The 25,131-nt window shown below is 36.3% G+C and overlaps 1 protein-coding gene across 3 annotated transcripts in view; it reads right to left on the bottom strand.

Annotated features, from left to right (window-relative positions):
• Fut8 (fucosyltransferase 8) overlaps positions 1–25,131 on the bottom strand; it is a 236,883-nt gene that overhangs the window by 110,887 nt on the left and 100,865 nt on the right. For all 3 annotated transcript variants that reach the window (XM_057782923.1, XM_057782921.1, XM_057782922.1), the window contains one exon: positions 10,700–11,134. In XM_057782923.1, the coding sequence (XP_057638906.1) occupies positions 10,700–10,902 (203 nt within the window). In that variant the 5' untranslated portion in view covers positions 10,903–11,134. The remainder of the gene's footprint in view (positions 1–10,699; positions 11,135–25,131) is intronic.

Raw genomic sequence — 25,131 nt, forward strand, 5'->3', positions numbered from 1 at the left:
TATCCAACTACTTTATTGTATTTTCCTGGCTAGTTCTACAAAATGGAAATATACTTACTCAAAGGTCTGTTACGGAATTGAATAAGCTTACATAGTACTTAAGATGTCACCTGATATAAGGGAGTAAGCATCCAGGGCTGCTGCAACACACTGCTTACCATTTTAAAATGCTCCTTGTCAGAAAAGGATTTCATAAACACAATAGAACAGATTCAGATATAAAAGACCTCTAAACAAGACACAGTGTAGTAAAAAAAAATGTATGTAGGCTTGGGAGAGAGAGGAAAAAGAGTATAGACAGTTATAAAAAGAAAGAAGTCTTTAAAGAGACAGCAAAAGTAATATAAAAGAGTACAGGTAGTCATAAATAAAAGGAGTAAAGAAAAATAAGCCACTTAAAGACGGAAAATACACAGAGAGTCTGGATTATGATTATTATTGTGTTTTCTTTGAAATTTTTGACTGCAGAGAAATATTTGTTTCTGAGGGCTACTAAGTTAAACCAACATAAAAGTATCTTGACTTCAAATTTTGGGTCTAAGTATATGTTGCTTCGGAAAAAAAGGTTCTGCTTTTGTTTCCACAAAGGATGAGAATCTGTGGATTCCTTCCAGGCTAATGTGGTTTTAATGTTTAGTTACATACAGATTAATAAACAGTCTTCTGTAATATCAAACTTGTAGTCACGTTAGGTAGGTTTTTCAGATATATAGACATATATTTCAGTTATATAGTTAATCTTCAACACTTCAAAGACTTACAGAATATGGCATTTAAAATGTTTTAAGAACTTAGACTTATCTCAAAAGTGAGACATGTTTGTTTCTGGCAGGCAGCACCAATTAATTCAGAGAGGTTAATGGGCATTGAAGAAACTTGTTAGAGAATTTGCTTTCAATGTGACAAGAGTAGCCATTTGGGCAAGAAACTGCTCTTGCCTAGACTGCTTGATGGTATGTTGTATGAACTGGACAGGCAGGACCCACAGAAATGACTACTGAACTTGTCTAAAGAAGGTGAGATGATTCTTTGGGCTTCCTGCTTCATGAAAAGAGTCTGCCAGACATTCTGCAGGGCACAGAAGAAAGTGACTGGCAACCTTCCAATATAGGCGAAACAGCCTTTCAAATTTCCTGCTTTATGGGAGTCTACCAGATACTATGGGCCAGTAGGCTGAAGATGGATGCCCCAGCATTACAGAAGAACTTTGGGTACTGTCCTGGCAGCGAGATGTCTCTGTCAATTCTAGAACTTTGGAAATTGCTTACAATGTACTTCCTGTTTACTTACGTAATATATCTTTCTGGGGTCTTTGAAGAGCTGAAGACAGATAGGTACAATTATAGTTTTCCTCAGTTATGATAAAGGATAAATTAGATAATAAAACTTTAGACTCACAAAGATAGGATATCATTTTCCTTAATTTGCCAAATGTAAATGGACTAAATATTGTGAAACTGTAATTCTTGCTTGATAACTGCTTTGTTACATATAATTTTACTATGTTAAAGTTAAAATCTTCCTTTTTATTTAGACAGAAAAGGGGAGATGCTGGGGATGTCCTTCTGGTTAAGTGCTGCTTTTATTGGTTAATGGATAAGGCTGTTTTGGCCAATGGCTTAGCAGAGTAAAGCCAGGCAGGAAATACAGAGAGTAGGCAGAGTCAGAGAGACGCCATGCAGCTGCCAAAGGAGAAAGATGCGATAAAACTTTACTGGTAGACCACAGCCTCATGGTGATACACAGATTAATAAAAACGGGTTAATTTAAAATATAAGAGTTAGCTAGGAAAACGTCTGAACTACTGGCCAAGCAGTGTTGTAATTAATATACTTTCTGTGTGATTATTTGAGTCTGAGCATTCAGGAAACAAATGAGCAGCCTCTGCTTAAAATACAAAGCAATACATTAATAGCTACTGTTTTGTCTTGCCATTCCTACTGTAACAAATGTTAAAAGTAATCACAATGCTAGAGATAAAAGAAGAATCTAACATGGGTTCTTGCATCATTTCCTACTGTAACTCAGCACCCAGTGGATGAAATATAGCACAAAGACATTGAGAAAAGCTCAAAAAATTATTATCAGTTGCAGCTCTACTATGAAAATAATTGTAAACAATGTACTGTTTCTATGTACTAGTAAACTTAGCATTATAAAATATTTATATGGCTTTAGTAAAGATAGATTATTACATTTTACATACAAATTAATTTCAGCTCATTTCTATGTCAGGCCTCATGTCAAATTTAGTTAGGACAAGAAACTAAAAATTAACACTCAAAACTCTACAGCCTGGTTCACAGAATAAAAATATCTGTTACCAAATCCAACAACAAAGTTTGATCACCAAGAGGATCACCAAGTTCCACATGGTGAAAGAAAGAACCAGTTTCCACAAATTGTCCTCTGATCTCCACATGAAAGTACTGGACTATCCATACCTACACACACACACACACACACACATATGCACAAAAAATAAAACATCATTTTTAAAAGTTAAAGAAGAAAAGCCCAGAAATAACATATTTTCAACAAGGGAAAGAACCTATAGCCTTCAAGGTATTTTTATAAGCAATTACTGGCATATGACTAAAAACAGATATGCAAAAAGGCAAAAGGAAAAGATGACAGAACTTAATTAAAAGGGATCTAGAAAACATTCAGAATATTGTGGATACTTTGTATTAATTATTATTTTGTATATGAGTGTTTTACTTGTATGTTTGCCTGCATGTGTACCTGGTGCCCAGAGAGGCCAGGAGAGGGCATGGTATCCTTGGAACCAGAGACACAGAAGGCTGTAAGCTACCATGTAGGTGCTAGGAATTGAGCTTGGACCCTTAGAAAGAATAGTCAATTCTCTCACCCAGTAATCAATCTCTCCAGCACCAAAGACAAACTTTAAAAAATAAGAATTTCCAAAGAAATTTGAAATTTCCAAGAAAATCAACTAGATATTGTAGAATAAAAATATCAACCAAATATATAAATTTGCTTAACAGCAGAATGCAAAGAGAAGCTGGAAGATAACTTAGAAAATACATAAACAGGAAAGAGGAATTAAGTTAGCAAAGATGCATAAGAAGCATATAACACTGTACAAAGAAGCTTTCCAATACCTGCATTTCCAGTTCTAAGAGGAGAAATGTGAAAGCACAGTTCAGGAGTCATACTGAAATTTTTAAAATTGAATTTTAAAGACATCAGCTCCCATATTTAAGAAGTTCAGCAAACTTCAAGCTGGATAAAAGCAAATCACGTTGTACCTAGGCACATCACAGTCACTGATTAACATCAAAGACAAAAAGAAAAAGGCAAATGCAGCCAAAAAAAAAGAATTCACTGTGATGACTGCAGAATCCTCAACAAAGTATGATGATGGTTAGAAATCTCAACTGAAATAAGCCCACAGAAATGTTCTCAGGAAGGGAGGTCTTTTCCCTTAGGAATAATAAGACACTCTAGTCTTATATAAACTATTTTTAAGTATAAAATATGCAGAATGCTATTAAAAAAACTATTGCCAAATTCTATACTTTTTCTTAAAAAGTATCTTCCAAAAATGAAACTTTAAAAATGAGAAAATCTGAAATAATGTATTGTCCTTTAAAACATGCATCATAAAAAAAAAATACTAGAAGATACACTTCAAGCTGAGGGAAACTAATCAAAACCTAAACTATAGGAAGAAATAGTAAATGAAGGGAAAACCATGTGGCCAATTGTAAGGATTTTTTTTAACTGTTTGAGAATTTCATACATGTATATAATGTGTTTTGATATGGTGTTTCTAAAGGTAATAAAATAACAGTCTATAACATACTACAACAAAGGCATCCAAAATAATGAGATTTTAAAAGTTTGAAAATTACAAGATTTTTTACGACTTCCAGAGCAAGGCAAAAATACCAAAGATAAATGATAATGAAAAAGATTGCAGTTTATTGTATTGTGATATGTGTGTTGCATATGTGTGTGATACATGCATATGAACATGCAGATGTATGCCCGTGATAGACATCAGGCATCAATGACTCACTCCCCTTGCACCTTTATTCCCTTGAGACAGGGTCTCTCTGTTTGGCTAGGCGGTTTCCTCCCTCGGTGAGCTCTTGGAATCCTCCTGTCTCTGCCACACAAGGCTGAAGTGATAAGCCCACATAACAATGCATATATTTTCACAGGTGCTGGAGATACAAGCACTCTTACCACTGATAACCGTTAAAAGTTGGTAGAACTTGGCTGAAGAGACGACTCAGTGGTTCAGAGCAGCGGCTGCTCTTCCAAAGGACCTGGGATTTGATTCCCAGCACCTTCTAGCAGCCCAGGACCATCCATAATACCAGTTTCAGAGAACATGACACCTTCTGGCCAAGACCAGGTTCACACATGACGCACAGACATACATGCAGTCAAAATATCTTTTTAAGTTGATATAACTTACTGTGAAAAACAGAGTAACAAAAAACTACATAATTCAAGACAAAAAAGGAAGGAGATGAGATAAATAGGGAAGAAATTTAGCAAGATAAAAGACGTAAACCTGGTAACAGCTTTAATATAAATGGCTGAAATAATTCAGTAAGGTAGAGGTTGTCAGTCTGAGGGAAAAAAGACATGATGCTTTCCTATTTTTAACAGAAACACTTTAAATATTTAAATTTGTGCATGAATATAAGGGCACATGACAATTAAGGTTAAAAACACTAACCAAACACATACAAATCCTAGCCAAAAGCAACCTGACATAAGCATATTAATATTAAATAAATTAACTTTACAGGTAAAACAAGAAACCTGTGATAAGGGGCTAATGCACAGAAAACAAGACAGTCCTGAGTAAGTATTCAACAAACTAAACAGTTTGATAAGATGAAAGAAAAAACCACAAATGAAAAGACATAGGTAACAAGAATAACTTGTTCTTAGACAACAAATGGGTTTTTAAATATTTTACATCTGCATAAACTCAGAAAACCTGATCAGCATAATTGACGAAACCTAGCAAACAAACAACATGCTATGGAAGATGAGAGCCAATAACAGCAGACTATAGGTTTTTCTTACGTGATCACCAGCAAAAGTCACTAACTAAGCCACAACATAAACTTCAAACTAAAATAATACAGAATATGGTTTTACTTTGTTGAAAAATAAATATGTTAATTAATTAATAATAAAGATAAATAACAGAGCCCAATATGCAAATTACATAAAATAATACACAAAGAAGATATGGTGCTAACATATTGCAACAAAATTCAAAAATATTTTTATTGGATGACAAAGAGAAGTTGACATTGTCAAAAATGTAGAACACAAATTAATTTAAAATGAAGTTTCAGGTATATACAGGTTGAACATTCCTAATCTAAAATGTGAAATACAAAATACAACAAAATCTAAAACTTCTGAACGATTTATCACTCTAAAAGTTTCAGATTTCAAAGTATTTCAGATTTCATACTCTTGGATCAGGATATTCAGCTGGTAAAATTTATGAAAATATTTTTTTTTAAAGTACAAATCTATAACAGTTTCTGGTCCCAAAGATTTCAAATAAGGGGCATCCAATCTGTATTACAAAAGAAGCTTTTACATCAGTGATATAACTTTGTAAGAAGGCTTAGAACAGCAAAATAAACCCCAAAGAAAGTGTAAGAAAGAAATTATCAAACTAAAAGTAGAAATCAATAAAAGAGAAAGCAAATGACAGAAAAATATGACAGAAAAACTACAGAACATAAAAATATAGAGTTGAGAGTCTTCTAACTCTACTATATCTAAAACTTGTGCTACCTGGATAGAGAAGAAACACAAAATGGAACAAGATTTTAGCTAAACAGGTAAATCATCTTGGATTGCCTAACCAAGAGTCAAAGATGTGTGCAGCCATAACCTTATACATAACTACAGAACTAGCCTGAAACCATCCTAAATTAAAAAAAAAAAAAAAAATCAAGAGTAAATTGTTGTTTTAAGCTGTGATATTTTTTGGTTATACTATTTGTATTATACTATATTGTTGCTGGGTCCTAACGGCTCCCTCAGGGGAGGAGGGTGAGAAGGCACAGCATTAATGGCACAGACACCAGGAGTCAGGTAAAAGGCAAACAGCAGCCTCATTTATTCAGTAACGGGGAAAGCCTTATATATTCTTCTCCTAGGACCCAGGCTGTGTTCTGATCTGTTGACATTGCATTGTCACACCTCATTGGCTAAGCACGATCAGGAACTCTGACAATGCCTGTTGCTAGGCCTTCAGGCAGAATCCAGGTTGGTTCATCTCTCAGCCTTATAGGCCTTATCTTCCTATACTATAGTATGTATAATATAGACATATATAATATTGCTTATACATATTTGTATGTTTAAAACTCCAGTGTTTAAAAAATAATAAATAGCCCTATTTTAAAGGTAGGCAATAGAGCTGGATAGACAGCTCACTAAAAGCTGAGTTCAGATACTAGAACATACATAAAAAGTCAGGCCAGGTGTGAGTCTACACATGCCTGTAGCACCAGTGATAGAGACAGAAAGATCACCTGGGATTGTTGGATACTAGCTTAGGCTTACTGGCCAATGTGAGCCTCTGTCCCTGAAAGAAAAGATAGACAAATGATAAAACAGGACACCAGATGTCCCTCTTAGCCTCCACACACCTCCACGGGCACATGTTCTACCTACAGTAAACATTATATGCACACATATACCTCCCCTCCACCACCTAACACATACACCAAAAAAAAAAAAAAAAAAATTGCCCATAGACTCAAATAATACTTTACCAAAAAAATGAAAGTGGCATGTAAATACATAAAACAATGTTCAACATCCTTAATTACAGAAACGAACACTGAAACCTCAATGAGATGATATTACATACCAGTTTTAGAGGACGGCACAAAATGACTGCCAATAGCAAGCACTAACAAGGATGAGAGGAGTTAGAATATTGGTGTTTAATGAGTGGGGGAGATGGTAATGTGGGTGGGTGCATGTCTGTAGAGGCCAGAGGTCAACATCAGATGCCTTCTTCCATCACTCTCTGACCTTAATGAAACAGCCTGAGGGATAACTTTTTTCTACACTATGAAGATGGTCACTGCCTAAGGTGCCTTCGGGTTGGTTTACTAAAGAGCTGGATAGCCAATAGCTAGGCAGGAGAGAACAGGTGGACTTCCAGGGAGAGAGAGGAACTTGGGAAGAATCTGAGGCACACAGAATTAAGCCAGCAAGACATTGATGGAATGGGACGTACAGAATGGAAGAGAGGTAAAGAGCCATGTGGCGGAAAATAAATTAACAAAAATGGGTTAATTTAAGTTATAAGAGCTAGGTGTGAACAAGTCTAAGATAAGGCCACGTTTTCATAATTAATAAGACTCTGTGCCATTATTTGGGGACTGGTGATCCAAAGAAAGACAAATTACAAAACAGTCTCTCACTGAACCTGGGGCTCATAAATTCACCTTGCCTGGCTGGCCAATAAGCTTCGGGGATCCACCTGTCTTTATGCTCCATCCTCACCCATCCCAGTGCTGGGCACATACTGCTGTGCTCATCTTTCCTTGGGGACCTAAACTCAAGTTCAAATAATGTGAGGAAATAACGAAATGAACCATCTCTCTAGCCCCAGCAATCCAGCAATCCCATGCCAATTATTTAGAAAATAAAAAAGAACTTTTATGTCATAAGAAGAAAACAGACCCTTATGTCACATAGAAACTTATAGGGCAAATATTAATATTGACTTTGTTTGCAATTGTTAAAAAGTAGCAACTATCTAATGATCTTCAATAGATAAAAAATTATTTTTCAAAAAATAAAACCCCAAACTGTGATACATATAACTCAACACTAAAAAGGAATAAAAAACATTTACTTGGAAATAAGAAAAATATACATAAAATATTGATGAATCTCCAACATTATGCCAAATGAAGATGTCAGACCCGTAAGGCTATCTACTTCATGATTTCATTTTATGATACTCTAGAAAAACAAACATATTGAGCAGGAGTCACAGTTAGGAGACAGGGACAGAATTTAACTAAAAGAAGCAATAGAATTCTGGAAAGATGGTGATGATTGCATAACTGTGACCACTTGCCAAAAACCACAGACCTGTATACTGAAAGTAATAAATTTTACTGTAAGGAAGGTATGTGTACCTTTATAGCCTTCAAAGAGATGGTACTTAATTTTCATCTAAATTTATCAAAGTATCAAAAAACTAAAAATTGTAACTGGCAAGTTAGCTAAGTGTTTTTAAAATTATTGTCCTGAATCTTAAAAATTGCCATTTCAAGGCTTTGATTTGCTTTTTATAACTCCAATTTATATGCCTTTATTTCAAAAGAAATTACCTACTATTAGATTTACCTGAACCAATACTCAGTCTTCTGGCTTATGAATATATGTCTTACTATAAAAAATAGATATCAAACTGAGCACAAAATATTAGCTGAATTATTATAAGGAAAAATGTCTGAATGCCATAAAGCAACTCCATTGTTCATGTTCTGGCTTTAAATTTAAAATGAAATCCCTGAGGATGGTATACAAACAGCCTTACCAGGAAAGTATAAAGAAAAGTCTGGGAAGACTTACTTCCCCAAGGAGGGAAAATAACTATGTATTTAATACTGAGTTCATATGCTTATTTACAAAATTGTGCTCTTCTGTTTAGTCTGTTTCTAGATTGTATTTACATTTATTAAGTACTTAATGGCCATTTCTACATTTTAACGCAGTTGTTAGAAATTTAATTTCAATGTACAAAAATAACGAAAGGGGCTTGAGACCCTATGAGGGATTAGAGAGATGGCTTAGACTTAAGAACAGGTTCTGATCTTGCCTTTAAGTTCCCAGCAAAGATATCAGATGGCTCACAACTGCCTGCACTTCTAGTTCAAGGGGATCTGATGCCCTCTTCTACACTTCATGGTGCTCATGAGGACAAATTCACACACAGAAAGACATATATACATATAATTTTCAAATAATAAAAATGAGTATTAAAAGAGACTATGATTGCTTTTTATTATATTTTGTTGAGGAACAACTTGTATTAATAGCACATTTTCCTTCCTATAGCAAAAACAAGATACCCTCTGTATAAGAAAAAAGGAAACAGAAATATCAGTACAAACAATGGAACATGGAAAAAAATCAGTGATTATTTAGGAGCCTAAATTATAAAAAGAAAAAAATCTTCTCTGGAAGAGAAGTCTCTCCTGAGACTTTTAATTAAGATTTTCTGGGTCACTGCTTTTTCTGTTTCCAGCTTAGGAAGATAAGACTTCAGGCTGTGTAGCTATACTGCCAGAATTCAAAGAAGGTTCTACCATTTGTTAAAAGTGTAACTTGGGCAAATTAAATTACTTAACATCCCTTATGATTCTTCATCTGTAAATGATTGAAAATAGTACTAGAATCTCATAAAGATATCCTAAAATTCAGTAATCTGTCTATGGCACAGTACCTGGCATATGACAAATACCCAACAAATGACAGTTATTATTAGTAATGGCTAAATCAAGAATAATGAATCACATACAAACTTCAGTGCAAAGACCACAACTTCCGATACCCTCCTTCGTGAACCTCCAATAAAATGATTCAATTCAAGAAATTACCGTCCATTATCTTATCACTGACCACTGAATTCCTTGATGAATAATCCTACTGTGACAGCATTTACCATCATCAAGCCAACGATGTGGCTTCACTTGTTTTTGTAAATATTTAATATTCAACATTATCTTCCATAGGCTATTAAAAGAAACCCGATGATGAGTTACAGAGGATACTCTGTGAAGCACCTGAGTTCTGAGAGCAATGTGAAATGCAATGGATGCAAATGGCAGAATGGGAGAACCGGGAGGCATCGTCTCTAATGCTCCACTTTCAATTCATGAATTATGTTTCTCAAAAAGTAATGTATAATTCAACTATATCTCAATACCACTTGCTGGTAGTGCCAATTATCACCTCTAATGCAAAAGTTTTCATATCTTCTTTTCTAGCCCTGCAGCTTTTTAAGGTGACAGTAAGCACTGTACACATGATCATTCTTAGATGTGAAGAGAAGCAAAGCTTGTCAAACAACTTGTAAACCTAGTGGCTGTGAGTTAAAGACATGTATAAATAGATATCACTGTTTATGTTTTCCATTTAAATCAGACTTTGGCTTTCCAAACAACTGATGTCTTTGAACAACTGTGTCACAATCTTTAGTAGACTAGATGGAATGATAATAATTACCCATGTTCCAGACACACTGTTCTATCTAACAATGAATTTTTGCTATTCATCGTAAAAGCTTAATTAAGAGTAACTAAGCCTTTCAAAACTTATGTCTTTGTTGTAGTCCACAGAATAAAATATTAATATGCACTAATTTGAATCACATAGCTTGTGTTCAATAGGCTTAACATAATTGTAAATGATACATTAAGCATATAAATACCACAGTTTTTATATACTGATTGATATGCAAAATAAGATTTGTAGCCTTTTCTACATTAACCATATAGATATCACCTACACTTTTTAAAAGCCTGCTAACATACTTAAAATTATGCAAGGACAGATAGTAGAAATTGTTATTTTTCAACAGCAGAATGAGGCCCTATACCTAAAAGTCAAGCACAGTATTACATCAAATCCTTCAGTATTTCAAACCTACCGGAGAGACTCCGCCATCCTCCTCAAGTCTTCATTTTGTTGTTTTAAGCGTTCCAGCTTTGCAAGAATCTTGGAGAGTTCTCTGCTAGAATGATCAGGGTGGTCATTATCTCGAACCAAATGACCACCTATATAAAACAACAAGGTCCCCCAGGCAAAAAGAATGAGCATAATCCAACGCCAGGAACCAGTCCATGGCCGCATTTTCAGAGTTTCAACTCCGTTCTCTGTCTTCCTGGAGCTCAAAGAAATGGAAACATTGTACTCTGGTTCTAGTTAGCCACACAGGAAAAAAGGATTCTGTTGTTTCAACACATGATGCTTCAGACAAATTAGTCTCTCTGGTATCCTGTGGTGGACTCTTAATTAACAAAAAGATCTTCCTGATGAGGCAAGGAGGAAGTTCTCCAGTCTTGTGCTTTGTGGACTCTACATGCTGTGGAAAGAGTAAGAAATGGGCTAAGTTGTTTAAGATATAGAAAACAATGTAAATTGACATTCATGGAGTCCCAGAAAACACCATGATAATTGTTTGACCAGGAGCCTGGCTTAAAGACAGTTTGGCTAAATTTGGTACATTAAGTCAACCACACACATTAGCGTTCTACCTGACATAGTTCACTCTAAGCCTGGAAGTCTAATTCTATCACAATCATTCTTTCTTGAATTGTTATGTAATAACTCATATAGGGATTAAAAGATTTTATCTTTGAAAAATTAGCCAAAAACAATTCGGCTATGTATTTCAGGCTAAGGTGCTCATTATCTAAAACAAAAACAAATTCTCAGCATGAGTGAAATCATTTCTACAAATTCTCATCTCTCCATCTCACTATTTAACTTGCAAACTGTTATTTTTTAGGATATATTCTCAAACTGACTTGAATTTTAGAGAAACATAGGTTATCACAGCCATCAACAAGTTGGCAACCATGCCAAACATCAAAAGATTCAAATGGATAAAGCCAGACTTTACTTTTTCAATTATATTTAAAGCACTAATAATTACTGGGTTGGATATGATGTAAGCATATTATATACATGTATAAAAATGTCTCAGTGAAATCAATTTTTCTATATGAACAAATAAAAGTTTAAAAATTCCAAAGAAAGCTAACACCAGTTAAACTCTTAAGGTGTCTGTGCATTTTAAACTCCAAATGTTTATTTCTTGCCAGGCGGTGGTGGCACATGCCTTTAATTGCAGTACTCGAGAGACAGAGGCAGTTGCCTCTGTGAGTTCAAGGCCAGCCTGGTCTACAGAGCCAGTTCCAGGATAGACTCCAAAGCTACAGAGAAACACTGTCTTGAACCACTCCCTGCCAAAGTTCATTTCTCAATCAGTATGCTTAGAATTCTCTTAGAAATAAAATTATCTTCTTCCCCCAAAGAGCATATATGAAAAATGTAACATAAAGTGACTGGGTAACTCTAAAGTTATGAAAGAAAAGTCAAGTGATGGAGGTGGGTCTTGTATTTATCTGTTGCTTTCATTGGTTAATTAATAAAGAAAACTGCTTGCCCCTTATAGGACAGAAAATTAGGTAGGCGGAGTAGACAGAACAGAATGCTGGGAGAAAGAAGCCGAGTCAGTGAGTCACCATGATTCTCGCACTCCAGACAGGCGCAGGCTAAGATCTTTCCTGGTAAGCCAGCTCGTGGTACTACACAGAATATTAGAAATGGGTTAGATCAATATGTAAGAGCTAGCCAATAAGAGGCTGGAGCTAATGGGCCAAGCAATGTATAAAAGAATAGTTTCCGTGTAATTATTTCAGGGCATAAGCTAGCCATGCGGGCGGCCGGGTGCCGGGGACGCAGCCCGCTGCTCCATATTTTAACAGTCAAGTATCAAAGAACAAAACTATATATATGTATGTATGTATATATGGAACACATGACCACAAATCAAATTATCAAAAAGATTAAATAGAAAAGCTAAAGAAAAGAGATTGCAAAAATCAGAGTTTAGGGCTACTATTAATTTTTCTACTTTTGAACCTTAATTTTTTTATTGATTTTAAATGAAGAAAAACTCAAAGAGAAGAAATTCTCTCCAGAATGTCCTAGAAACCTCATTTATTCTGGTTTTTACTAAAACATAGAATGAGAGGAGGAGGAAATATACTGACCATTATTTGAAAGCAAAATTCAAAAAGCACTAATCCCAAGGGCTATTTAATGTCTTGTCTGCTACTTTAGTAACAGTGTTAATTCTGCCAGGGATACTGTTTGCTGTTGTTGAGCCCTACTGCTTTATCTTCTCCCTTTCTCAAAATTCTGTGCCTCTAAGCCGGGCGGTGGTGGCGCACGCCTTTAATCCCAGCACTGGTGAGGCAGAGGCAGGAGGATCTCTGTGAGTTCGAGACCAACCTGGTCTACAAGAGCTAGTTCCAGGACAGGCTCCAAAGCCACAGAGAAACCCTGTCTCGAAAAACCAAAAAAAAAAAAAAAAAAAAATTTCTGTGCCTCTAAATCTCAACTATCCCCATATATCACTCACATAAAAACTAGAGTCTGTCTAATGGTTCTAGTTGTTTACCACCCTAGAGGTGGGGAGGGGGGGACTTGGGAGAAAGGAACCAATGAATGAGGTAGACTGCAGTCTCATCCAATAGTCAACTTTATTCAGAGCATCAGACAATTTATACTGAGAGTTAAGAAGAATCACACAAGTGTAAAATCACAAGGACAAGCTGCATGTGGCAAAAAATATGGTTTTCCATAAAAGCACATAAACAAATAACAATAACCTGTTGTAATCAATAACCTGAAGTAAACTCATTCCTCTCCACTATACCTGGGAGGGACATCAAAATATAATCCAAGAATTTTGTGTTTTTAAAGAAACTGAAGTCACAAGACTCATCTTTCTTTCTTGGAATTTTCTCAAAAACACTCGGAATTCCCCTTGCATAACTCTACTTCTGGACTACATTCTAACCCAGGTGAAGAATCAGTGAGGTCTACTTTTCCACATATATAGAAACACTGCAGAGACTCTGGGACTTCTGATTAACATAAAATTCTAGTCTGGCCGCTTAAGCAATGGATTCAATTTAATAATTCATTAAAAACTGAAGCTAAAACATGTGAGTTACTAATACTTTGCTATAACAACTTATATACCACTGAAAAATTTCATCATATCACATGCTGAAACTATTACATACCCCAGCTATTTTCAAGATATTAGGAGATTAGATAGATATGCAAATACACAAACAAAAAAGTACAACTTTATATTTCCCTAGACTACTATAATAAACAGCAAAACAAAACTTTCAAAAAAAGAATAATTTAAGCAACAAGGGATAACAAAATAGGCTGAAACATTTTACTTGCAATTATACTATAAAGTATCACAATATTCAAAGATATGATTTTAACAATCAAATTTTATAGAAATAACACTGGATTTGATAAACCAGTATTCAAAATATCCAAGATATTAAATTACTATAGTTGAATCAAGACTGATATTATATAAACTATAAAACACTAAATTATTACAAAGTAAAACATGATCATGTTCTTAATTATTAATATTATCTTAACTGTTTTTGAGACATTGTTTCTCAGAATTCTAGAGTTCTTAACAAGTATTTTTAAATCGAATCAACAAAAGAACCAAGTTGAAAAATTAGTATTTTCCATGTAGTTTTTCTATCATGATTTAAAGCATATCTATTGAACCTTCCCCCATCTGCTAACCACAGTGAAAGTCTAGTTGTTTTCTTGTCATGTATGAACTGTGACTGCCAAAATAGAAACATAGTAATTTTGGTCATTTTGTTTGCTACTGTCTCCCAAGTACTTAGAGCAGTATTTGCCATTTAGTAATCACTAATGAAAACTTATGAACATGTGAATACATGGACTGTGTCACACATGATTTACAAAGAAACTGAGCACATAAGCTACAACTACGTTTATGTCAAACTTTAGACAGCAAATTTGAAATCAGAGAGCACTATTATAAGCAAAGTGGATCAAAGATAAAATCGTTTGTAAACTTTAGGATTTACTCTTTCAACATGCTATCTTACAGTATACTGAAATTTTCTTGAAGTAGGTTGTTTTCCTTTTAAACCTTTATGATCTTACTCCTATTTAGAATCTCATAATACTCTTCTTCTGCAGAATATTAACTCAATCAAAATATGACAGGCTTTCCCTGACAATGTATTTGATGAATAATACTAGCTTTTAAAAGCACACCCAGAGTGACATACTTCCTCCAAAAAGGCCAAACCTCCTAATCTGTTTCAAATACTACCATTCCCTGATGACTGAGCAAGCAAATATATGAATTTACGGGAGCCATTCTTATCAAACCACCACAGCAGGTACACAGATCCAGGCATGTGTTGAGGGCAGAGGTCAACATCTGGTGTCTTCCTCAATTGTTCTCTGCACTGATTAGTTTCTTGTCAACACGACACAAACTAGAGTCATCTGGGAAGAGGGAATCTCAACTGAGAAAATACAACTGCAGGCAAGTGCTCCTGGGGTACAGACAAGAAAGCAGACTTAGTAATGTGTCTACTTCAATTCCTGCTGCCAGGTTCCTGATGTGACTACTCTCAGCTAGAAAGTGATATAAATTCTTTCTTCCGTAAGTTGCTTTTGGTCATGGTGTTTATCACAGCAATAGAATGCAAACAAAGGCATTAGCTGTCTTTTCCTTTTTGAGACAAGGACTCTCACTGAACCTAGATCTGTAACTGGCTACACAAACTAGTCATGCTCCCCACAATGACAGGCATGGATTCGCCCTCTAAACTGGGAGCCCTAATAAACTCTTCTATAAGGGGCCTCGGCCATTGTGTCTCTTCATAGCAATAGAAAAGTAACTAAGAAAAGTCCTGTGATAAGTAAAACCTTGAAAAAGAGGTAGCAGACTAAAATATTTGGTTTTTAATGAGTAAAAGAAAGATAATATTAACCAGAGTTTATAAAATACTTTACAATTCTTGAAAACATTTAAGCATATTATCACATAATGTTCACCAATACTTGAGTCTACAGAATATCATTCCAATTTTATAGTTGGGTAAGCTGTTCATATATTTTATAACCATGACTGATTTGATAAGCTTGCTCTTCACACTACATAATATTACCAATCAAATATATATGCACACAAGTATATATGTACACATACAACTCAGTTAAAAACTGCAAATGTACACATTTCACTACAGTTTATTAGTACCATCACTTTACTTGTGTTGTGGACACACACGTGTGAGGAGGCCAACAACTGATCATGACTGATCATGTGTGCCTTCCTCACTCACTCTCCACCCTATTTTGTTGTGTGAGGATTTGTGCTGTGTGTGTGTGTGTGCTTATGTGTATGTATATGCTTGTACGTATGTTTGTGTGTGTGTGTGTGCGTGCATGTGCACACATGTGTGCACTGGTCTATTCAGGCATTTGTTAGGCCAGAAGCTAACCAGGATATCTCCCTGAATCTCTACCAATTCTCTGCCTTATTTTTTGAGATAGGATTTTTAATGCAACCTTGAATTTGACATTTTGACTACACTGGCTACTGAAGAGTCTCTGGGATCTGCCAGTTTCTGCACCTCAATGCTGGGGTTATAGCCACTGAAAAAAGAAACTTGGTTTTTACATGGATGCTAAGGATCTGAACTCAGGTCCTAATGCTTTCAAGCAGGCACCTGATCCAGTGAGCCATCTCTTCAAACATAAGAGTATCACTTTAAACTGCTTTCATTTGAGGCCAAAGAGACAGATGACCAGTCCAGACTGTTAATTTACTGGAATATTATAAGTTAACTGCATTAGTAAAGACAACCTGTTATATTATTGTGTGTAACTATTAAAGTAAGAAACTCCTTGTTGAAATCTCATTAATGTGATTATGAGTTTGTACTTCATAACTAGGCCAACTAATTCCTAAAATATTAGCAATTTTGATTAATTAAGATAATATTCTGTACTTGTGTATCAAAAATAACTAATATTTTAAATTCATATGTGCATATATTATTACCGTACCAGGAAGAAAATGTGAAAATGTGATTACTACATGTCTTAGTATTTCTATTGCTGTGGAGAAACATCATGATCACAGCAATTCTTGGAAAACAATAAATTGAGGTGGTAGTTTATAGTTCAGAGGTTCAATCCATTATCTCATGGCGGGACATGGTAGCATGAAGGCAGACATAGTGCTGAAGAAGGAGCTGAGAATTCTACATCTTTGGTCCACATGCAACAGGAAGTAAACTAAACTAAGTGTATGTATGAGCAGACCTCAAAGCCCATCCCCACAGTGACACCCTTCCTCCAACAAGGCCACACCTACTTCAACAAGGCCACACCTCCTAATAGTGCCACTCTCTATCAGCTTATGGGGGGGCAATAACTTTCAAACTACTACACTATATAAGCAGTAAATAAAAATTGAACTTTATAAACATCTCTCTTCTATCCCTCCTTCCTTCCACATTTTAATTCAGTTAGTTTCACCATGGTGCTTTTACAGAAAATGACAGGGGGTTTCAGGGTAAAGGGACATTTTAATTCATGATACTAATTTTGCTTGCTTTATTCTGTTTTTTTATTAGATACACACCACACACACACACACATATATATACACACACACATATACATATATATACCTTTTCGCTTAGGGGAACTATTAAGAAAGATTCTAATAAATTCGGTAGCACTACTTAATTTTAAAGAGAGTTGAGTTCAACAGAGAATGTGTATTAAAGATATAGATTTGAGGATATGTTAATCTAGAATTGAATTGACTTAATTCATACATGGCTCTTTAAATAATAGTACTTTGTAACTCATGATCAGCTTTTTTTCTAACATTTTATTTATAATTTTTTTTCCAAACTGAAGCACTTATGTTTCTTAATTAAGAAAGCACGGCATTAAAATATAACAGTCAAACTAAAAATTTGTTAATCTTGCAAACTTAACCCTCATTAAACTATGAACTAATGATTTCTTTTTTTTTTTCATTTACTTGAAAATTTTAGTCCATCTCGTGACATGGAATTAACTAGGGAAGCATTCTGAAATAATGATTTTCTAGTTTGTTTTAATTCAGAGAATTATGAAGTGAATGTTTACAATCATTTCATCTGTTCTGTAAAAAGGTTAGGATATTAGGAAAGTTGGGCACAGTTTTGTCATTTGCTAATTAAAGCACTAGTTATTACTCAAACTGTCTTTAGTTATTCTACTATCTCTGAAATATGTGAAAAATAGAATTTTACATGAGTGATTGAATTCAAACTGATTCCAGAATAAGTACTGTTAAAATTCTTTTCATTAAAAAATGATAGGCATGGCACATGCTTGCAATTCCAACACTAGGGAGGCTGGAACAAGAGAGTCACAAACCCTAGCCAATTCTGTGTTACATGACCAGATCCTGTCTTCCTGTAGTCCCAGCATGGGAAGGTGCAGCCAAAGAGGATCTAGACCTAAAGGTCATGCTCAACTACACAGTGAATATAAAGCCAGCCAGTGATACAAGCAATCTCAAAACAAATAAACCAGTGAAGTGGGGGGAAGAAAGAAAGGGAAAGAAGAAGGAAGGAAAAATCTGAGATAATTTAGTGTGAAAAAAATCTGTCATTTGAACATAAAATGCAACTGAGAAACAACAAAAACAAATTCGGTTTGAAAACTGCAATAATGAAATCTAATTCTCTATAAGCTAATAAAAATGTAATAAAATCACATAATTCAGGCATTTAATAAATTTGTCAATTTTCAGTAGTGGCATTTTCAATTATATTCATAAGTGGGAGTGGTTTAAACTTAATTTGAAGTTGTTTTCAACTTTAAGTATAATTTACTGCTACAAAAGGTCCTTATGAGGTACCCAGTTAAATGACTTTTTTCTACTGTACCTTTGTACAACTATTATTTTCTCTTTTCAATCAACTTTCTCTCTTACTGACAAATACTAATCTGATTTACACACACACACACACACACACACACACCTTGCCAGGACTGAGGGCCATTGCTGCTCAGTTTATCTCAAACACGTCCCCTTTTGCCTAATTTCATACTTAGTTATACATTCTCAATACTTCACTTCAATTTATGGTGTCAGTGCTGTGTAACTAATGGAGGAGGGAAATAAAAAATAATAGGTAATAATAAATTATACAATTTCACAGCATCTGAAGAGTAAAATATTCATGAGGCATAGTCCCACAATTATGTCTAATCTTATTGATCAGATGTTTAAAATTATTTCAAATACACGTCAAAATAATTATTTTATGATAAAAGAAATTCAGCCGTTCCCAAAAGAAGTCCCATACTAAGTAAGAGTTATGGGTTTTTTGTTTTGTTTTGTTTTGTTTTGTTTAAAGAGTTCAACTGCAAAACTCTTCCCACTTGGCCAACCAGTCGTCAAAAGGCTAAACCTTGACACACCAGCTCAGAGTAACACCCTCTGAAGATGGGATACCTAGGAGAACAAGGTGTTTGCAGGGCTACCATCACTACCATGCCTAAGAATGAAGGTGGACCAGTTTGGTTTTGTTGTTATTTTAATGGAAGTGCTAACACTAAGAACGGACATGGATAGATGGATGCAGGGGTAGCAGGATGAGAGAAAGAGAGAGACTATGAATGAATGAGAATGGGATGAACAAGACAATGGTGAGGGCTGACGCATCTGCAATCTCCAGCACTTAAGGGCTGAAGCAGAAAGCTGGAAACTTCAGACTGCTGCAGCTATCTAGTAAGGTCTGGTCGTGTTCTGGACTACCTAGTCTGTACTCCATACAGGACTTGCAGACTTATCTGAAACACACTCTCCTACCTGTTCCATGGCTTTGTCCCTCATCAAATTCAAGCTACCACTCAATTACCATTTTCTCAATGAAACTTTCCTTTGTTCTATGTTAAAGCAGTATGTTTCCCCCTTGAACACTTCAGTATCTCCTGGTGTGCCTCTTTTTCTCTAGAACACATCACCATCTGACATACCAAGTATCAGTCTACACAACAGAATAGAAACTTCATCAGACAATTTCTCTTTGTTTACTGATTATCATTCAGTCTAGAATACAACAACCACCTAATAAAAATCTTGAATAATAAAAAATGGGTGCAAAAAGAAATTTTCATTTAAAATGTCTACCATGCTTTTATCTATATACATGTGTTCATGTAGCAACTAAACTTCATTTTTAGTATTTTCTTCTTACGAAATAATTTTAAACACATGAAGAATTTTTTTTTTTTTTTAGGATTTTCGAGATAGGATTTGTCCATAGCTTTTTGATTCCTGTCCTGGAACTAGCTCTTGTAGACCAGGCTGGCCTCAAACTCACAGAAATCTGCCTGCCTCTGTCTCCCGAGTGCTGGGATTAAAGGCGTGCGCCACCACCGCCTGGCCACACATGAAGAATTTTAAAACAATGGTATGGCAAGACAATTCACTTTCAAAGAGAATCAACATCTAACAAAATTATTTATTCTCTATTATAGAAATAATTTCATTCTTAAAATTGATGATAAAATAAAGTTACTATTATCACCCAGGTTTAAAATTTAGTGATAGAGACACACACATGATCATGATCATGATCATGATGTGGTGGTGGTGGTAGTAGTGGTACCGATGGTGGTGGTGATGGTGGAGGTGCTGGTGGTGGTGGTGGTGGTGCCGATGGTGCCGATGGTGGTGGTGGTGGAGGTGGTGGAAGTGCTGGTGCTGGTGCTGGTGGTAGTGATGGAATTGAAAAAGAAAACTCTAGAGCCAACATCCAATGTTTGCAGTTTGTTGTCCTTGCTTAATATGTTTACAATGTTTGAGGTCTTATGAAATTATGGTACTTATCACTAAATAGCTAGACTTTTTAAATATAAGAATAGAAAGGTCTTAAATTTAGCAAATCAGAATTCAAAGAGCTATATGGTGTAAAAAACATATTTTGGGGGAAAACAAAACTTTATTTTTAAGCAATATTCACTACTTTATAATAATATCTTAAAAAGCAAACAGTTCTGGTGAATTTAGAGAAGCAAAAGCAGAGACAAGAGAGTGAAAGGCTGATAAAAGGTTAAAGATCAGAGAAGAAAGCATGTTCAAGAATTGCAGCAAGCTCAAATCTTCAGGGACAAAAGGCTCAGACTCCAGGCTGAGAGCTACACACTGACCTCTGCCAAGACACAAGGGTCCCAATACCAAATCAGCAAAGGGTCTGAGAGCTAGGTATGGCTAAGTGTCCTGATAACTTAGGCACAGTATACTAGAAAGACTCACTTGTTGCTTCTGCCTGTCTACTGACATGGTTCTCTGCTGCCAAACACCGAAAGGATTAAGAGCTGCCGCTGCCACAGACCAGTCTTTTAAAGAGTCTCTTTGCCTACCCACAAATCCTATCCAGGTAAAGCAAAGGAAGCCTCACCCAGCCGACTGGAGGAATAGCTACAGAGCCAAGATAACCTGGGACTCTCCATACTCCAGCCTCAGTCACTCACCAGCTAGAATTACAGAATGTATCCCATTCCCAGATTCTTACAATGTTTTTAATCTCTATTTCTCTTTAACCTCATTTCTCTATTGTTCTTTTTAAGATTGCCCATCTCTCTCCTAAGCATTTTCTACCTGTTCTTATATGTTTATTTTTCTCATTAAGGCCCGTGGCATATTAATCATAGATGTTTTAAATTCACAGCTTGGTCCTGACATCCTGGCCCTGAGAGTGTGATTCCAATGCTATTCTTTCTTTATTAAACTATGTGTAGAGAAGAGGGACATATTGTAATTTTTAGCCAAAGTGCTACAGGATATTCTGGGCAGAAAAAAACTGTAACAAAGAGGCCTTCAGTACCTTATCAAGGTGTGGAAGAAGGGACCAGAGCCCATGACCAGGCTTTAGCCTCCTATTAACCTGTGCCCAACAATGAACTCCACTGGAGCCTCTCAACTTCACTCTGCCTTCTCAAGAAAACAGTGGCTGGAACAGAACTTGGGAACTCCCCTTCCCCAAGGTCAATGAGATTTTAGTAAAAGACGTTTTTCTTGATGACAGCCTTGTTAACAACAGAAATCTCTGGGATATTTTGAAAATGATTACCTTTATCCTCTCTAGCTCTAAGAATCGGAATTTTTGTTCTCCCATGCTGATAGTCACTAGAAAGAACTAGAGGGAAAGGCCCAGAAGTATGGGGGTTCCCCCTGAAGTTTTTATCTCTCTGACTTGTCCATGCCAGCCTTCAAATAGTTCTTATGACTTAGTTTTGGTGCACTAGTTCTCTCTTGTTTCTCTAACTTAAAAGAACTGTTTATTTTTAAATGTTTGCAGCTTTTTATTCTTTTCTCTTTTCCGTGTGTGTGTGTGTGTGTGTGTGTGTGTGTAGGACAAATTGGTGAATTTTAACCTATCATCACAGAAGTAATCCTTACAAAATTAGTTTACCTGGGAAATCCTAACCTGTCCCTCATTGTTGTTCTTATTAGTAAGGAATACAGCTACTTTTCTTACCAGTTCACATGGGGGATGAATGACTTAGTATGTCTTACATTACTGGCTTAAATTTTATTTGAGTTTTAATCTACTTTAGCAAAAAGCATATTGGTTAACTTAAGGTGAACATTGTGCCTAATTCAAAACCTGAAAAAATGCTGTAAAACAAGCTTCCAGACTTAAGAAAAATGTCAGAAAGACTGGCCCCAAGTGCAGATATCAACAGTTAGTTCATTTTAGGTGTTTATGATTCTATTCTAGTTCTACATCCAAGTGTACTATATGAAATAGTCATCACACAGCATCAGATAATAAAACATTTAAAAATTAATAATTATTGTAACAACATAAAGAATAATTAATCCTTTAAATTCAGCTAGCAGATTACACAATTAGACAAATCAATTTTTCCTAAGAAGATAATGAGAAATTTGAAAAAGATAGGTAAGAAAATATTTGGACAAGGTCACAAAAGGATGGGTGAAAGGAGAAAAATAAAATATATAAATCATCTAGATTAAAATCCACCATAAAATGAATCAAATGAGAACAGTAATGGATTCATGTAAATTACAGAACATTACCAAAATGTTCCCTCTATTTGCAATAGATAAAACATATTTCTGAGACCCTACAATCCCCAAACAAAGACAGTATCCAAGTAACACTGAGACTAAATACTTACTATAGATTCCAACTAAGTAAACCACAAAATGTATTCAATTATGTCCATTTACATAGGATAAAGGAAAAAAGCAGAAGACAAGGTAAATTACCTACTTATGTCTTACTGATTATATGAAAAAAAGTAAACCATTTAGGTGACAGTGGTGAGGTAAGGAACAAGACAGTCTAGCAAACAAACACAGAAAAGAGTCCCTGCTCCTTGCCGGGCGGTGGTGGCGCACGCCTTTAATCCCAGCACTCGGGAGGCAGATGCAGGCGGATCTCTGTGAGTTCGAGACCAGCCTGATCTACAAGAGCTAGTTCCAGGACAGGCTCCAAAACCACAGAGAAACCCTGTCTCGAAAAACCAAAAAAAATAAAATAAAAAATAAAAAAAAATTAAAAATAAATAAAAAATAAAAGAATCCCTGCTCCAAAAAAAGCATATGAGAAGTTTCTGTATCCTCTTTACAGCTAAAATAATATAACTCAGTTTACTCCCCTAAGGAACAGTGAGACCCATCAACAAATAATAGTGTTTTCTGAGTGAAGGAAAATTATCTAAAAAAAGAATGGGGTTTCTGACTTAAAATGAAAAAGATTATTAAGTTACAAAGTTACTTCAATATTAACTGAAAATGGCACTTAGCTTCTTTCCCCTAGAATGTAAGACGTTAAAGAAAACCACACGGTATTGCAGAGAAAGGTGCTATAGCTTGAATCTGGGTCTCTAAAATTATTAGCTGTTCAAATGAGATAAAAAAAGAAATACTAATTATCTAGAAACATGCTTTTTGCTATTAACATGAAGCATATTTCAAAGTCAACTGAGAAATTTATCTCAAAGTATAAGTTGTAATGGACAGCTTCTTTGAAAGCAAAGTCTATAGAAATAGTTTAAAATACAATTCCTGATCACTAAATGTGAATTGATTCAATTTTAAAAAATCAAATCTTTACAGCTTTCACCCTTCACTAATTTTTTTCCTAAAGGGGGCATGAAGATTTGGCAAAGACAAAAAGGCACCACAGTTTAGAGGTGGAAAGAGGCCCCATGGCGTTTCAAGGACAAAGCATAATGCGTTCCAGGATGTAGTTACAGCTCTTCATCTAGAATTCAACTAATATCGAACTGCAGCAATCAGCCAAGCTAAGCAAATTAAAATAACAGTAATTTGACCGATTATCTTCTATAAATATTCAAATACGGATGTTTGTGTGAACATAAGGGTCTCCACATGCCAATCAAAATGTTTTGCTTAGGAGCTTGCATCCAGAACCCGTCTTCCTTCTGTCCCCTTTCCTCTTTGGGCACATAACACCATCCAGCTCAGTCTGTCTGGCGCTGGGGGCAAACCCTCAGGGCAAGTAGGCAGGCGAGACCTCCTTTGTCTCACTGGCCCGCCTGCACCAACCAAGGTAGGCGCTTTGTTTACGAACTACCCAACCTGCACGGAGATCTGATCTCGGCACCAGGAGAGACAGCAGGGCGGAACTACCCAACCTGCAGGGAGATCTGATCTCGGCACCAGGAGAGACAGCAGGGCGGTGAGTTTGTGACCAGTGGCGGCGGAAGCAGCCCTGGACAGGGAACTCTGAAGTTCCTCATCCCTTCCCTATACTCCCCGGGCTCCCTGCAGGGGCTCTACCCCCCCATACTGCCTCTCTCTTCTTGTCCCACCCAGCTTGCATCCAGAACCCTTCTTCCTTCTGTCCCCTTTCCTCTTTGGGCACATAACACCATCCAGCTCAGTCTGTCTGGCGCTGGGGGCAAACCCTCAGGGCAAGTAGGCAGGCGAGACCCCCTTTGTCTCACTGGCCCGCCTGCACCAACCAAGGTAGGCGCTTTGTTTACGAACTACCCAACCTGCACGGAGATCTGATCTCGGCACCAGGAGAGACAGCAGGGCGGTGAGTTTGTGACCAGTGGCGGCGGAAGCAGCCCTGGACAGGGAACTCTGAAGTTCCTCATCCCCTCCCTATACTCCCCGGGCTCCCTGCAGGGGCTCTACCCCCCCATACTGCCTCTCTCTTCTTGTCCCACCCAGCTTGCATCCAGAACCCGTCTTCCTTCTGTCCCCTTTCCTCTTTGGGCACATAACACCATCCAGCTCAGTCTGTCTGGCGCTGGGGGCAAACCCTCAGGGCAAGTAGGCAGGCGAGACCTCCTTTGTCTCACTGGCCCGCCTGCACCAACCAAGGTAGGCGCTTTGTTTACGAACTACCCAACCTGCACGGAGATCTGATCTCGGCACCAGGAGAGACA

The sequence above is a fragment of the Chionomys nivalis genome, chromosome 10 (assembly GCF_950005125.1).
Source record: "Chionomys nivalis chromosome 10, mChiNiv1.1, whole genome shotgun sequence".
Lineage (NCBI taxonomy): Eukaryota > Metazoa > Chordata > Mammalia > Rodentia > Cricetidae > Chionomys > Chionomys nivalis.